This window comes from Tetrao urogallus (genome assembly GCF_951394365.1).
Source record: "Tetrao urogallus genome assembly, chromosome: 1".
NCBI lineage: Eukaryota > Metazoa > Chordata > Aves > Galliformes > Phasianidae > Tetrao > Tetrao urogallus.
In genome coordinates, this window is record NC_136813.1 from 22,239,719 (window position 1) to 22,256,155 (window position 16,437).

General features: G+C 39.5%; 1 protein-coding gene across 1 annotated transcript in view; it reads right to left on the reverse strand.

The window, feature by feature from the left end:
* Nucleotides 1-14,932, reverse strand: part of STARD13 (StAR related lipid transfer domain containing 13) — a gene marked incomplete at both ends in the record, with an annotated part of 251,320 nt that extends 236,388 nt beyond the window's left edge. Inside the window, one exon of the mRNA XM_079549504.1 lies at nucleotides 14,195-14,932. Coding sequence (XP_079405630.1) covers nucleotides 14,195-14,932 — 738 coding nt within the window. The remainder of the gene's footprint in view (nucleotides 1-14,194) is intronic.
* Nucleotides 14,933-16,437: the final 1,505 nt, after the last annotated feature.

Genomic DNA, 16,437 nt, shown 5'->3' on the forward strand with positions numbered 1-16,437 from the left:
CCTGTAGCGTCGCCTGGGGTTGTTGTGGCCGAAGTGCAGGACCCGGCATTTGGCCTTGTTGAAACTCATCCCATTGGCTCCAGCCCAGCTCTCCAGCCTGTCCAGATCCCTCTGTAGGGCCTCGCTACCCCCAGGCAGATCCACGCTTCCAGCCAATTTGGTGTCATCTGCGAATTTACTGAGGGTGCACTCGATGCCCTCATCGAGGTCATCTATAAAGATATTGAAGAGGACAGGCCCCAGCACCGACCCCTGCGGAACACCACTCACGACCGGTCGCCAGCTGGATTTGACCCCATTCACTTATTTTAACTTCACTTATTTTAACATTCATTAATGTTAACCTACAGGCTCTCTTCCTGTTCCTGACTGTTTCTCAGAGGGAGCTCCTCGCAATCTATCCTTCTTAACATAGAGGCCAACTCTCCCACCCCTGCTACCTTGCCTATCCCTTCTAAAAACTGAGTGGTGGTATTCCAGTTATATGAATCATCCCATCTTGTTTATGTGATAGCAACAAGATCACAGTTTTCCAAGTGCACCATGGTTTCCAGCTCCTCCTGCTTATTTCCACATTGTGTGCACTGGCACAGAAGCACTTCAGCTGGGCTTTTGGACGCATTACTTTCCTAGCAGAGCCGTCCCACAAACCTCAGGGACAAATCTGAGGTTTTTCCTCACTGTTTCCTAAAGTGACTGTTTCCTGGCTCTCTGTCACTCAGCAGTACACCCCCTCCTCCAGCAGCTTTCATTTAAAGCCCTGTTGATAAGCCCAGCCAGCTTGCTGCCAAGTAAATTCTTGCCCCTCCTGGACAGTTGTGTTGCATCCCATGTCAACCTTCCCGGTTTATCAAAGGTACATTTATGTTGTTCTGTTTTAATGTTTTGTATATATATATTTTTGAGATGGTTCCTGTGTTGCAGCATTTCAATTACAAGAAGCTTGCCAAAATGACATAAAGACACTGATCACAGCAACAAATAAATCATGTGTAAATCTTCAGAAGTGAGTGAGAGGAGTAAAGAGGTACATTTTTCCTTTCATTGTTGATGCCTTTTAAACGCCTGCACTTAGTCAGATGGGATCTCCCTCTGGAGGTCTTCAAAGACACCGGTGTCTTTTCCTCTGACTGTATAAACTCCTTCCACGCAATGTCATATGGTATGGAATATCCCTTTGGCCAGTGCAAGGCAGCTTTCCTCATTCTGTTCTCTCCCAGCACCTTGGGCCCTTCCCTGAAAATGGCCTTGGCTCTATACAACACTGCTTAACAGCAACGATAAACATCACTGTGTTATCAACATTGTTCTTCTCCTAGAACCAACATGTAGCATCATACCAGCAACTCTGAAGAAAAAAAAATCCATCCCAGATTAAACTAAGACACCAGGTTTCACCTCTCCATCACTGAATTAGGTAAACCTTCCAACCTGGAGAGACACTGCCTTACAGGTAAGTCTTATATAGTCCTTGCACACCAGTGACATTTCTTGCAAGTCATCTCTCTGTGTTTCTAGTTTTTCTTTTTTGTTGGTTTGATTTTTTGCAATTCGTTAATCTGAAATATATGTTCCTGCCACTTTCCTATGTGAAAAAACACAACACAGGGAGTGCTGCTATGATAATATTTTACTGTAGTTTTATGCTCTTTCCTCTAGATGACAAGAATACCCCTTGGTGTACGCAAAAATAAGCTGAAAAATGAGGTGTAGTTTAAATGCTGAAGTTAAGATCATCATCTAATGCAGAAGAACAGTCATATGTCTTTGCATAAATATTCTTTTACTCCTTATTAGTTTATCTATTTTTTTTTCTTATATTTTAATAGTTATCTGCTGAAAGCTTTCAAAATTCTAACTACATGTCTTCTTTCAGAGATCAAAAACACAGATGTACATACAGTTTAAGTGTTCAAAATAGCTTTCAGAAGCTTCACTGTTCATATTTGTAAACAGTTGCTAGAATTAAAAAAAAGATGACTCTGAAGCATGTGGTAACGTTGTATTATTACTGCAAAATGCTGACTTGCACATTTTGCTCCTCATGGACTAGCACTTTATGGAGACTTACTGCTTTAAATCATAAACTGAGAAACAGAATAGTGATTATGGATTTTAGCATGCACTTTTTATCTGGGGAAAAAGATATCAGTTAAAAGACATAAAACTTTACAAAAATCAGTTTGTTCTAAATTTTCATCTAATTGCCTTAGGCATAGATCTTGGAGGAAAAGAAATTCTGTATCCTCAAAGGATGTAAACATATTGGTTATACCATATAAATATTTTTGCGTAGCACAAAGGTTGGAGAATGTTGCTCAGGGCTCAAAAGGTCTCACAGGCTTGTCAGGCTCTTCTTTTAAAGAGCGTGAAGGTCACTAAACAGCAACTGCCCTTGTTAGCTGAACAAGTTAAGAAGAGGCATCAGTAGCAACTACTACAAACCTAAAGGAATTTGGCAAAATCTTCAAGACACAAAAGAAATAGAGTTGTTCTGAGACAGGTGAAGCCATAAGAGCCTATCTCAGAGACTGCATTATCAAGCAGAGGCTTAGCCTACCCACCACTGACTTCCAGTTCTAATATTCATTATATTTTGAGCAACTTCCATGTAATCTGCACTCGCTTGGCTCTTTGTGAAGTGCTTAAACTAAGACAGGAGAGGTTTAGGTTAGATACTAGGAGGAATATTAGGTTCTTCACACAGAGAGTGGTGACACACTGGAACAGGTTGCCCAAGGAGGTTGTGGATGCCCCATCCCTGCAGGCATTCAAGGCCAGGCTGGATGTGGCTCTGGACCACAGCCTGGTTGGAGACTCTGCACATAGCAGTGGGTTTGAAACTAGATGATCTCTGTGGTCCTTTTCAACCCAGGCCATTCTATGATTTAATGGTACCATAGGCAAAACCCTTCAATAATTTTGTCTGTCATTGTTAAAATATTTTGTAAGCTTTATCTATATTTGGAAAAGTAATTGCTATTTAAAAAAAAAAAACAACAATGCTATGGTTTGAAATTACTATGAGAATTACAAAGCAAGAGATAAAAAAACTTTCCATGGAGTGATCATCAGCAGTGGTATTTTGTATTCATGTGTACTTAGTCTGTATGAAAGATTTTAGCAAAATAACCCCATCAACTGCATTAATGGAAATACTGCTGACATAACGGGCAGATAAATGAATACAAGGAAGTCCCAATCTTATTTGAGGTGGCTAGAATTTCAGCTAGTTTCTTCAATTATGTACTTCAAACAGTTCTAAACAGTCTGTTTTTAAATTCAGAAGACTTCATAATAGCAATACCAAGCAAAATTTTCCTATGAGAAAGCAGAGTAATGTAGAACTGTGAAATCTGCAGGTTTCTCCTTGCTGAGAAGTCTTTATGTGCTGAGTTAGCACTCATGCTGTACCCCAGAGTGCCAGAATATTAGTTGGAAGGATCACAGTTTGAGTTTTAAAATGCATCTGATTGTAAAATTTGATATTTGTCAGAATTAATTTTTAAAGACAGCTTAATTTTGACAGTATTCCTCTGGAGAAAATACCTTTATTTGCCAGTGAAGCTGTCCAAGTTCCTTTGCAGCACACCTAGCACATTATTGGAGGCTCCTGTGCAGTAGTCATTCACTGTCCCCACAGAGCCGCGAATCTGTGGGGAGTTTTATTGTAAGGCAGAGTAAGCTCAATTTTAGAAATAATTACTTCCTTTGCAATATGAAATGCTTTTATTTGCCCTACTACACCTAGGATAATTCTTTTGGATTGTTAGGGTTGATTTTATTTTCTTTGGTGCGTCAACTACATCTTCCTTCTTAATTTTGTTCCATTTTCAACCTCATGCTTGCTGCAATCACACACACATTTTAATTTGCATTGGAATTAAACTGAGTGGTCTGGGCTGCTTGTGTGACCACTCTGGCATGTGCAAGCATTTGAGCATAACTTCCAAATAAGAAAAGTAGCACTTGATGGACAATGCCAGAAGGTCCAGCTGATTTGTCTTGGTGTTAGATATCTGCCTTCCATTTAATGCAATTGAAATTCATCTTAAGAACTTTACACCAAGTGGAAGCTCTGCAGAGAAGAGAAGGTGATCTGAGATAAAAACTGTAAAAATATACACATTCAAACTTATAGCAATTCTTACTATCGTATAATTCTTTATTATTGTTGTTTCTATTCATGATAAATTATTTAAAAAATCATATAAGGGTCTTGAAATGTCAGTTTTAGAGTTTGCTTTCTGTCATTCATATGCAACATGGAAGCTTTGTCGTGTCTGAAAAGTTTGGTGTGCCCTGATGAGGCCACATTTAGAATAGTGTGACCAGTTCTGGGCTCCCCAGTTCAAAAAAGACTGGGGTCTCCTGGAAGGAGTCCAGCAGAGGGCCACAAAGATAATGAAGGGCTTGGAGATCTCCTGTATGAGGAAAGGCTGAGCAACCTGTGTCTCTTCAGCGTGGGGAAAGGAAGACTGAGGGAGGATATGATTAATGTTTATAAATATTTAAAGGGAAGTGGGAGGCAAATGGATGAGGCCAGGCTCTTCTCAGTGGTGCACAGCAGTAGGACAAGGAGCAATGGCCTAAAACTTGAACACAGGAAGTTCCATATTAATGTGTGGAAGAAATTCCTAACACTAAGAGTGATAGAACACTGGAACAGGTTGCACAGAGAGCTCATGCAGTCTCCTTCTATGGAGATACTCAAGACCTGTCTGGATGTCTATCTGTATGACTGATTGTAAGGGCCCTGCTTTAACAAGGGGGTTGGATTCGGTGAGCTCCAGAGGTCCCTTCCAACCCCTGCAATTCTGTGAGTCTACGAAAAACATTTTTTGGACCCGTATAGCACCCTTCTGCCATTACTTCACAAACAACGGAGTCTGGACCTGCATGTTTGGAACACTGGGAGTTTCTCCCACTGGGGCTTTTTAATCCATTTCTCTATTTTAGCCATTTTTCTCTTTTCCTCAGTGGGATTATTTATCCATGAAGATAAGAATAAAACTGTTGAGTTCTTGCAAGGCTCAGATAAATCCTGAAAGCCTCCATTTTGTGTTCCGTGCAGCAGAGATCACACATTCATAAATCGGTTGTGTGAGAATTACATAATAGAATTTCAAATAAACATGGTCTATAGAATATTTTTGTATTCTAGAGGGAATCTTTTTTGTTTGTTTGTTTTTTGTTTAATCATCTTTTACCTTTTGAAAGCAATCTTCTTCCATGCATCTAATGTACCAGTCACTTGTATTGTTTTAGTAAATCGAGATCACACAGCAGATAGAAGTACAGCTTGAGTGAGCTGTGAGTGTGGTTGCTTAGCTGCACACTCAGGACAAGCAGGCACTGACCTTGGCCAGGCATGCTGTTAATAAAAAACATCTTGTTGCTAACTTCCTATTAGTATCTGGGCTGGTCTGTTTATTCTTTCTTCTAGTTATTGGCCTTACATACTTTGTTCTTGGTCCCTGCGTATGCTGTATGTATTACAAAATGATATAAATACAAGTCACAGTTTTATATTCCCTATCCCTACAGGTTTGGGGAGGAGTGGCTGGAAAGCTGCCTGATGGAAAGGGACCCTGATGAACTGAAGGACAGTTGGCTGAATATGAGCCAGCAGTGTGCCCAGGTGGCCAACAAGGCCAGTGGCATTGCTCTCTTCCAATATCTGAAAGGTTCTTACAGTGAGAGCGGGTTGGTCTCTTCTCACTGGTGACAGGTGACAGGATGAGGGGAAATGGCCTCAAGTTACACCAGGGTAAGTTTAGGTTGGATATCAGGAAACACTTCTTTACAGAAAGGGTTGTTAAGCACTGGCATAGGCTGCCCAGGGAGGTGGTTGAGTCACCATCCCTGGATGTGTTTAAAAACCATTTGGATGTGGTGCTCAGGGACATGATTTAGCAGAGGGTTATTAGAGTTAGGGTAGGATGGTTAGGTGGTGGTTGGACTCAATGATCTTGAAGGTCTTTTCCAACCTGAGCAATTCTATGATTCTATAATTCTACAATATTCTGTTACTATTTGGCAAGTTTAGCAGTTCTTTTGACATTTTATTTCAAGTCAGTCAGTCCCTAAGCAAATTGCAAGGGCTTTTGTGGAATCCTCATGGCAATCATTTAAATTTCACCATTATACAGTTTAAATAGGAATAATAAATAAATACTGCAAAATTTATAGTAGATTATATAGCACAGTACTGAATACATCATTACAAAGATCAGACTAAGGCCAGACAACTTTTTTTCTGAATACTCAGCATATATAAGCTGTTCAATCTTTGGCACTGAACAAAGAATCACAGACTCAGTTAAGCTGGAAAAGACCTTCAGGATCACCACATCAGGATCATCAACTTGACCTATAAAGTCCCATCACTAAATCACATCTCTTAATGTCACATCTACTCATTTCTCATTCCAGACTCAATTTCTGAAATGTTGCATTGAAAGTCTAAATGAGAATTTTAGATACTGCAGAATCTCTCTGTAGAGAGAGGTGAATAATACAGTCCAACAATTTAATGAGATTTCACTGAAGGTAGTTTCTGGAAGAAAAATGATTCAAATGCAGAAAATGGCCACAATGTCCTGTCCTTTGAATTTCTGGATTCCAAATGGATTCAGATGAGTTTTCCTTGGGGCTGGATTGCAAAGTCTTAGTTCTGACATAATTCAAAACTAGGCAAAACTTTTTTGATGATGCACTCATTGTCCAGGAATCTTGGATAGGTAGGAACAGTCTATTTCCATTTTTACTGCAATTTAAAATATTCAATAGTTGGAATGATTGTTAAGTAATATCTTGAGAATGAAGACATTCTCTCCTATGGAAAATAACCAATTTCCATAGGCCAAGTATGTCATAAAATGAAATCTCAGATCCATCACCCTAAAAATTCTATGAAGTCCACTACATTTTAATTTTTTTTTTTTTTAAGTTCCTCTGAATTTGTTTCAAGTCTGCACCTCAGCGTTAGCATACATAGCTGGCTATGTAATAGCTGAATATGTGGCATTACCAAAATGATGATAGATCCCTGGGCTTGGGAAAATATACGATGGAGTTTCTGTTCCAGCAGTACCCAGGACATTGGTCTTTTGCAACAACAAGCATTTAATTGGCATTTCACACAGAGATGGTATAGCACTAGACGATTGCTGATTTTATTAACCAGGTATGTGTTATCCAGGCTTTGGAAGTTCCCAAACATTTTTGAATGTGAGGAAATTTGTAATTCACTTTTCTTACTCCTGCCCAAGAACTTTCCCATATTTGGATATGAAATTTTCAAAGATATTTATTTGGCTATGCTTTTTTTTTTTTTTTTTTTTTTTTTTTTTTTTTTTTTGCTATAGTGCATTCTTACTCGACTTCAAAAACATACGCAACTTCTCAAAATCCTCACCTATCTGCCAAATGTGCTTGAAAATGAAACCCAACCCATTCCCTCACCTTTTAAGCAAGTTTCCACTTTTATAAGTTGTTCTGCTTATTGCCCATCCCGAGGTTTATCTGGAATCTCCATCTGTATTTTGAAGGAACACCTACATTTCAGTGGTACATAGAAGAACAGATTTGTACATGTTTCCTTTGGTTCCTCCCACCTGAGACCCCGTCTGCAACTCTCACAGCGCCTGTCCCCGTACTCTGGCAGAGGAATGTTGATCACCCATGCCCTGACTTAGAGCTGATTTTCTGTTGACTTTTGCTCTACTGCTGTGGACACAGATGGGACACTCAGATGGTCACACATTGCACAGATTCCAGATATTTTCAAATATTTGTAAAGGAGAATGCTGATGCATCTCTTTTACTTTATGAGCTTAGTGCAACAGTAAGTAAATCCTCTTGATGTTTTCTGATGAGCTGTTTTCCTGAGGTGGCTGCATGGTTAAGGAGTACTTCAATATGCAGCAAATAAAGGATTGACAATCTGAAAAAAATCACCTCAGGTATCTTTGGTAATTATTTTTTCCTTTAGTATAAAACATTGTTTTTGTTAACTATTTGTTATCCTGAAGTTTTAAAGATGAATATAAAACATGCATAAATACTTATGAACAGGCAAAAGCAAGAATTCCCCAAATTTTGTTCCAAGATTCCTGTAATTCTGTAGTAGAAATAGCCACACAACATATTTCCACATTAGGAAGATATACGTTTGAACTTACAGCTGTCTCCAACTGTAATAAAAAGTAAGACGAAAGAAATGTCCTGTCCTCATGGAAAATTGTTACATTATTAAGAGTAGTGGGATTAGAGAGAAATGTACTTTGTACAAATGCTGTGTTGGTCATCAGTATCTCAAATTTGTGAAATTAATAGATTCTTTCTTTTAAATTAATAACCAGAGACCCTTTCTAAGCTAGCACTTACCTGACATTATAATTAAGAGATGACTGTGTTTATTTACTGACAGATAATAATAATGCATCATTGCTAAAATAATCAGCATTTCTCCAACTCCCTCCCAACGCAAGCAGAAAACAAGCATAAATGCTAGAAACTCTGCAGGTTCAACAAACACTTCTGCCTATCTGCTCTAGAGAACGCAGAAAGCCCAAATCTCCCAAGCACACAAAGGAAATGTGACTGTACAGAGATACATCACTACTACCACAACAAGTCAATTCTCATTTTCTTCCCCTTAACCTGCTCTCTGCTTTCCCTGGTCACTGTTAATTTGGCACTCGGCTTTCCTACCTGGGTGGATGTCCCACGTCTGCATTAGATGAACAAAAGGGAGATAATGCTAACAGTCATCACAAGTTTGTAACCATTCTCCTCCTCTAGTTTTGAAGTTTCAGTTTGATAGGGTAAAAAGAAGAACAAACCTCCAAAGTATGGGAGGAATTGGATAAGGAATTTGTGCTTTACTCTACTATGTTCTTTACTAGTTTTTTTTTTTTGCTCTTATACAACTGAATTAAAGAAGAGACTATTGCAGCGCGATTTTAAGATACCTTAAATTCCACCAATGTTCCTGAGCCTCATTAATGAAAACAGGAAAGTACCTCTCAGAAAAGTACTTCAGAGTGGCCAAACAAGTGAGCAGGAATGCACGAGGCATAAGGATTCAGCAGAACTTAAGTCATCCAAATGCAAGCTTACTTTGGCAGGCCCATTACTGATTGTAAGTTGTAGGCTTGACTGCTGCTTTGGTTTGATCACTTAAATTTAATTATCTCAATCTAATTTGAATGAAGTAAATTAATTGTCAAAGATTTACAGTGTTCTGATACCTTTCTCACTGGATATGATTACTAGATTAAAACACTTACAAGCCAATTAATTTGAAAAACTGTGGCTTTGGATAAATTCTTGAGGATTGATCTCCTCTTACATGTCCGTGTCTATTTATCTTCTTGTCCTGCTTCTCTTTGGTTAATTTCTGGCATTTGTGAAATTGAGAATGACAACATGGACCAGAATTAGACAAAATGTCAGACAGATACCATGTAAACTTCCACATTACAGGTCAGCAAATTATTCCAGCCTGAATCTGAATCTGAACTCTTGTGGTCTAAGCTTATACAGTGATTGTCAAACTTGTCGTTCAGTAAAGACTGTATAATGAGGATAAAATTTACCTAATTGTAGCACAAGAATGGAAAAAGCAAATTAATGACAATAAGTGAATCATCAAAGGAAGAGAAACTGGAAGAACAGATCATCCATCTTCCTGTCACAAATCCATTTGCACACAAAAATGGACAAACATCATCCTGGGAAGCAACTGAACCCAAACAGACAGCCCTTCCCACCAGTTAATTCCCCATCTTCCCCACCACATACATCTCAGAGGTGACCTTTTTCCATCAAGAAGCAGCCTCAAGAGGAGGACTCATTTAGAGAACCCTGAATGTCCAGTTGGGAGAGATGCCCAAAAGGGCTTGCTGGAGCTCCTAGCAAATCCTCCTGGTTAGCTCCAGGTGCTCCTTTCCAGCACTTGGGCTTTCTGGCTTCCTTCCTGCTCTCTCTGGTACAATAGAGGAAGCTGTGACAAGTAGGTGGCCAAAGTAATATCAGCAGAGACAGAAACCTGTGTTTGGCTGTTAAAACAGCTAATGTGGTCTACCCAAGAGATGCTTTGAAACTGACCCAGAGAGGGTTTCCAGCTTTCTACCGTGTTTGTAAGACAATTCTCGCATCTCTGCAGCAGCCAACTGTAGCAGGATTTATGATCCCTGAGAAGAGGGAAGATCTGCAATAATTTACTTTGTCAAGGGTATGATCTCATAATCCTTTTTTTTTTTTTCCTAATACCAGTTAAATATCTTCAATTTTGCCTTGAAGGAAATGCTTATCCCAAAATTAACACACTTTGTTTCGAGATGATGTGGGAATAGGGTAAGATCACTGATGAAGTTACACAGTAGTTCCTGCTTAAACGTGGCTATCAGCTGGGCCCTGCTCAGTACAGCCAGAAGAAATGTTTGCTATGTTTGAGAAGCTTCTACGTATTCTATTTCCACTGCACATTGGGCTGGTTACATGGAAAAGGAGTGCATATAGTTTAATGTGAAGGTTTGAAGGAAAGCCATCAAGGAAGAAAGGCTCAGGTCATCACAGTTGCTGAGAAAAAATCCTCATAAAACTAAATAATGTCAGGACATGAGAGATGTGAGAAAGTTACCATTCAAAACAGAGAGGAAGTCAGAATCCCTACAGTGCTGTGCTAGGAGTGATCTCACCTCCCCTATGAGGACAGGCTGAGGGAGTTGGGCTTGTTCAGCCTGGAGAAGAGAAGGCTGCGGGGTGACCTCATTGCAGCCTATCAATACCTGAAGGGAACCTACACCCAGGAGGGGAGTAAACTCTTCAAAAGGGCTGACAATAGCAGGACTAGGGGAAATGGATCCAAGTTGAGGGAGGGAAGATTTAGGTTGGATGTTAGGGGGAAGTTCTTTACAAGGAGAGTGGTTAGGCCCTGGAACGGGCTGCCCAGGGAGGTTGTGGATGCCCCGTCCTTGGACGTATTCAAGGCCAGGTTGGACGGGGTCCTGGGCAACCTGATCTAAATGTGTATGTTTGGTGGCCCTGCTAGGCAGGGGGGTTGGAACTACATGATCCTTGAGGTCCCTTCCAACCCGGGTGATTCTGTGATTCTGTGTGACTACCTAAATCGCCAACCAAAAATGAGAAATAACACAAATGAGTACTCACAGTAGACTTGTTTTTAAACCTTCAAAATTTTGCTCCCCCACTTGAAATAAATCATAGAATCATAGAATCATAGAATCACTAAGGTTGGAAAAGACCTAGAAGATCACCCAGTCCAACCGTTCACCTATTCCCAATAGCTCCTAAATGTTACTTTTCACTTCAGAAGTCTATTTGGGCATGAAATATGCCACTGGTTACGGATTTCTGAAAAGGAGCAGCTGCCAAATCTGATGAGAAAACACAGGAAGTATACATGGGACTGGACTAAGGGTGGAGATACGGAGACCCCAGTGCATTCACAAACTGAACAGAAATGTCATTTGTCTGGGGCCCTGCAGAACAGGCAGATTCTGTATGCCTCTGGACAAAAATAAAGAGCATTATTCATGGACACCATTGTGTGAATTCCTCTCAGCAATGTTTCTTCTCCTTGTAACAGCACTGGCAGCATGGATAAGTTGTACTTTCTCTATCTTTATTGTTCTTATTTACTGTTTAGCATACTCTGAGATTTTTCTCTGCTTACAAGTTTGAATGAAAGAAGAATTGCCACACAAATGCATGTAGCAAGGGTATAATGGCAGATTCAGACACCAACTTGCTCACTGTCAGTGCCTGCATTGAACTGTGCTCCCTGGCTGCAGCAGGGCACAGCCCTTTCCCACTGCTCACCCCAGAATGGGAGACGTGCAGCAGTGCATCCCTCTGCATTGGGGACAAGTGCATTTACCTAGGAATGCCCCTGCAGGGTCGATTTTATCACTGTTTCACTGTGAGCTCTAGCAGCAAGGATTCAGCCAGGTATTGGCCAAGGTGAAAGCATGGATCTACAGCCAAACAGGTTTGTTCTACTGTTTTTAGGCCTGAGACTTAGCAGTAACGGCTGCTTTTGACAATGTTTTTTTTACCCCTTGCCATCTTTATTTCATTTTCTTTCCAGCAGAAAGACATTTCTCCAACAGCCCCATCTCTACACAGCAGAAATAAATAATGTGATGACACACATTTGCTGAGCATGGGTTTAAACCAAAGTCACGGGGGGGCTTTTAGTCTGAGCAGTAATGCATGACCGCTGCTAGAATTTTAGAGACAAGATAATCCTTTTTTTTTTTTTTTAAATTCTTGGAGGCTTTTTGAGGATGATACATGCTTATTTACATAGGAAAAAAAAAAATCAGAACCAGGACTGCATCAGTGCATCCGTACAGTTTCTGAAATGTTTTGACACATTCTCAGAGATTTACTAGGTAATTTCAAACACTTGTCGGGCAATTTATAATCCATTATTTTGCACTACAGACTGCATCCTTGAGTTTATTTAATGGCACAGACATAAAGTAAACTAAATGACAACAGCACCCGTTCTTTCTCTTTTATCTATGGGGATGACCTTCAGTAAACAGAATCCAAGGGGTGTTGTGCATGCATTTTGATGTTTATTTATATTAATGGGAATGTTGGGATTACTATCCCCATATAAATGAGGAAGCAAGCCTTGGCTTTGGGTGGCGGAACAATCCAATTATTTAATAAGATGTGTGTCACGAGAATGTGTCAGGGTCAGTGTTGCATCAAAAGATGCACTGCTTTGGAACCACTTTAGGGTCTTGATTTTCTAATATTAGCTGCTGAGAAGACTGAAAATCTGGCTTCTTTCTCTGTGAGCCGATGTGTTTCCTGATTACGCTGGGATCAGTGTGAAATATAACCAGAAATCTCCCACTCATTTTAGGTCAGAATTATTCACCCCAAACTGGAGAAAGATTATATTAAAGGAGAGAAGTAACTAAGCATTATATACTGTAATCTTGATGTTAACTTGGGCATTTTAGTTCCAATTCTTCTTCCTTTGTTTTGGTCAGAAATCAATGAAGCAACTCTAACTCTTCCAGTAAGTGCTAGAAGTAAAGAAGATAAACTGAAGACAGAGAAAAACAAGTGACACTGGTTAAAAGAAAAGAGCTCCAGCCTAAATTTCAGGGCATAAAGACTTTCTGCATTGAAAATAATTTCAAAAAGAAGGAGGAAGAAAGAGGTATAGAGGGAGAGGAAGAAGAAGGAAAGGTATGACTGACCTCAGGTTTCAACATTAATTTGTGCTGCCATTTCAGGAACACTGGAATTTTAAGAGTTTGTTTTCCCCAGCGTTTGGAATCAGTTCATATTTTTGTACTAGAACTGAACTACAGTGATAAACATGCTTAGCTCCAGGCATTTGGTTTGTCATCAGCTGGGAGCAGAAGGAAAGCCTTGCTTATTCTCTTGGAAAACTGCTGTTCTTCCAGTTCCAAAAGACACAAGTAATCTACTCCAGTCTTTTTTAAAGGAAAGTTATAGTTGGATGATTCTCCTTACAGAATGTTTTCCATTTTGTCCTAAATCTTCTTTGTTTTTGTTTTGGACATTGGTTTTTCATGATGTGCACCACTAAAGATACAAATAAACCACTCTTTATTTTATGATAGACCCATTTGTCACCTGTCCTCCATGTTACTGTAATCAAATATGAAAAAAGAAAATATTCCTATTTAGTAGAAGCAGTGCTGTAAGTTGGGAAGAGTAGTGCTACAGTTCCTCTACTCTAAAAAAGGCCATTATTTAGCATAAGGAAATAGACTCTGCTCTTACAGTAATCTTAAGCTCTATCTTGTTGGAACAGTCAATAGACTTAGAGAATAGCTAGGCATATATGCTGTATGTAGTATAATACATGATCATTGAGGACCATGGGAAACTGAGCCAATGTTCCTATTACAATAGAAAATGGAAAACTCAAGTTTGAAGTTCTGTCTGATGGAAATGAGGTCAGTCTGATGAAACTGATTTGTCTAAGGGAAAAGCCCAGCATTATATTTTTAATGTTTTGTATATTACTGTAGGTTTATATTCTTAATTATCTAATTAAAACTGCTTATCACTGCTTATAACAATGTGTGTCAGTTCTCCTGTGGCAAAGCTTAAATTATACCACTTATTTAAAACACACTTGGAACAAAACAATAGCTTCTGTTACCTCCAGCTCCGTGTGTTTTTCCTCCTGGTCATGGTCCTTCAAATCCATTTTGGAATTAGCGTCACACTCTTCTAAATGACAGATGTGTGGACACTCAGTAAGTTCACATTTAGCTTGCTTTCTTGGGAAAACATCCGTTCTGTGAAGGCCATTGAAAAATGCCTCATACAGAGGCAGTTCTATAAACAGATCATCATCACCTCTGCCATCTACTTCTTCCTCTTCATATGAAAAGTCGTCTTCTCCTGCCTCAGAAATATGGAGTTTAGTATTAGCTCCATGTGATAAAAATTCAAAATCAGAAAACGTGATAGCACTTGGCTTGTGTCTTATGACTCTGATCTCATGACTCCTTTCTGGCTTCTTGGATGGATTTTCTCCTGCAAGGGCTGGCCATTCTGTGTGTGAAGTAAAGTATAAAGCATCTTCCTTTGACTTGTGCCTTGCAGAACACAGTAATTCTTCACAGAGCTGCTCTGCTTCAGATTGATTGGCGGCACTAACAGACACTGTAGTCCCACCAGGTTGCAAGGATGTCTCATTGTGGTCTAATATGGATGACACAGACAGCAAACTCATCTCAGGTTCCAGTAAAACATCCTGAAATTCAGATGGACTTTTCTGTTCTTCTATGTTTCTTTGGTATTCTTCATACTTTGCTCCCTTTGGAGTCCCCAGGCACTTGGCAGATGTAAAACATGGCGAGCCTTGGTTTGCTGCATAGATGTTGGTTTCCATTCCAGTGAGTTTCACCCATCAGAGATCAAAATGACTCCAATCTTGGTTTTCTTTAGAAACATCACTCCACATACACAGACAGGAAAAATCTTATTATTATTCCAAAACCATGATCAAATAATCATTATTAATGCCTGGATTCTTATACCAATCATCTGAAGCCTCTCTGTTCCTGGAAATTAAAAAGAAATAAGAAAAAAAATTATTGATAGGACCTTGCTTGCAACGGAATGCATCAGCAGCAGTGATCCTAAAATGTGACATTCCTGTATCAAATTTACCTATGGCTCTCTTGAGAAACATTTGATGTATGCAGATTCAATGAACTTAAATATCAGAACTCTGACTTGCTTACCCTAGAGACCAGGAAAGAATTAGAAAATGCAGAAATGTTTTTTTTTAAATACTGACTTTACATTGATTATTGACAGAATGGATCAAAATCACTAATCTGGTGATATATGCTTGTTATCAAAACTTGCCTCTATTCACTTCATTTTTACCATCTGTTCAATAATTGAGAACTTCTACACCGTTCTGATAAAGCTACTGAAATGTCACAAGGAAGAAAAAGGAGGCAAAGCATCTGACAGAAAATAAAGAACGTTTCAATAAGGGTGGGATCTTCTGTTGCTCAGCTTCTCCAGCACAGCACCTGTCCACTTCCAATAAATTTGCACAGCAAAAAGAGAAGGCTCAAAATACAGAACTTCAGTTCTACAACAGAGCTGGCCATGTCTGGTTTAAATCAGTCCTAACTTCTGGACTCACAGCACGTGCGTGGGCCTCCAACACGGTAAGAGGAGCAGCCGAGGGACCCATCTTGCATCACTTACATAGCTTACATTCACTCATATATGTAATGTACTTTTTTGTGACAGATTGAATATTGATAGTATTTATTTTAATGATTGTTTCAGTACTCCATCTGTGAGACAGCAAAGGAGGACAGAAGCTTTTCAAAACAAGAAGAGAAACTTACGCCTTTGATGTGTGTGGCAAGCCTGTCACTGCTGGGAAAACTTGTCAGAAGGCAGCTCTGTGATTGTCAGAGTGGGAAGCAAGCAGAGCAAGATGCTGGCATGTGACATGCCTATCACTGCATGTGCCAAACTGCATGTGCCACAAGCTAAGTAAGGTGTACTAGCTAGGCAAATTTTATTGCTGGTTAGTACATATTTCAGTTTTATAGGCATACTTTGAGTAACAGAAATAATATTGTGTGTATATAGTAAATTTGGATTTGTTGTGTATTACCATTGCTATTTGCTCTTTGGCTGTAAAAGGTGCAAGCATGCTGGTATGCACAATTTAGAAAAGCATTCCTCTCAGTTATTGTTAGCTATGAAAAGTCAGACGTTATTGTTAGCTGACTGGCCTCCTGCTGGAGTCAGTAGAGGGAGGAAAATGCTTCCTGAAGGTAAATGCCTATTTTAACATAGTCTCCCTCTTAGCATGACCCTCTTTTCCAAACTGTAAAGGAGGGATAGACAGAATGCTTGCAC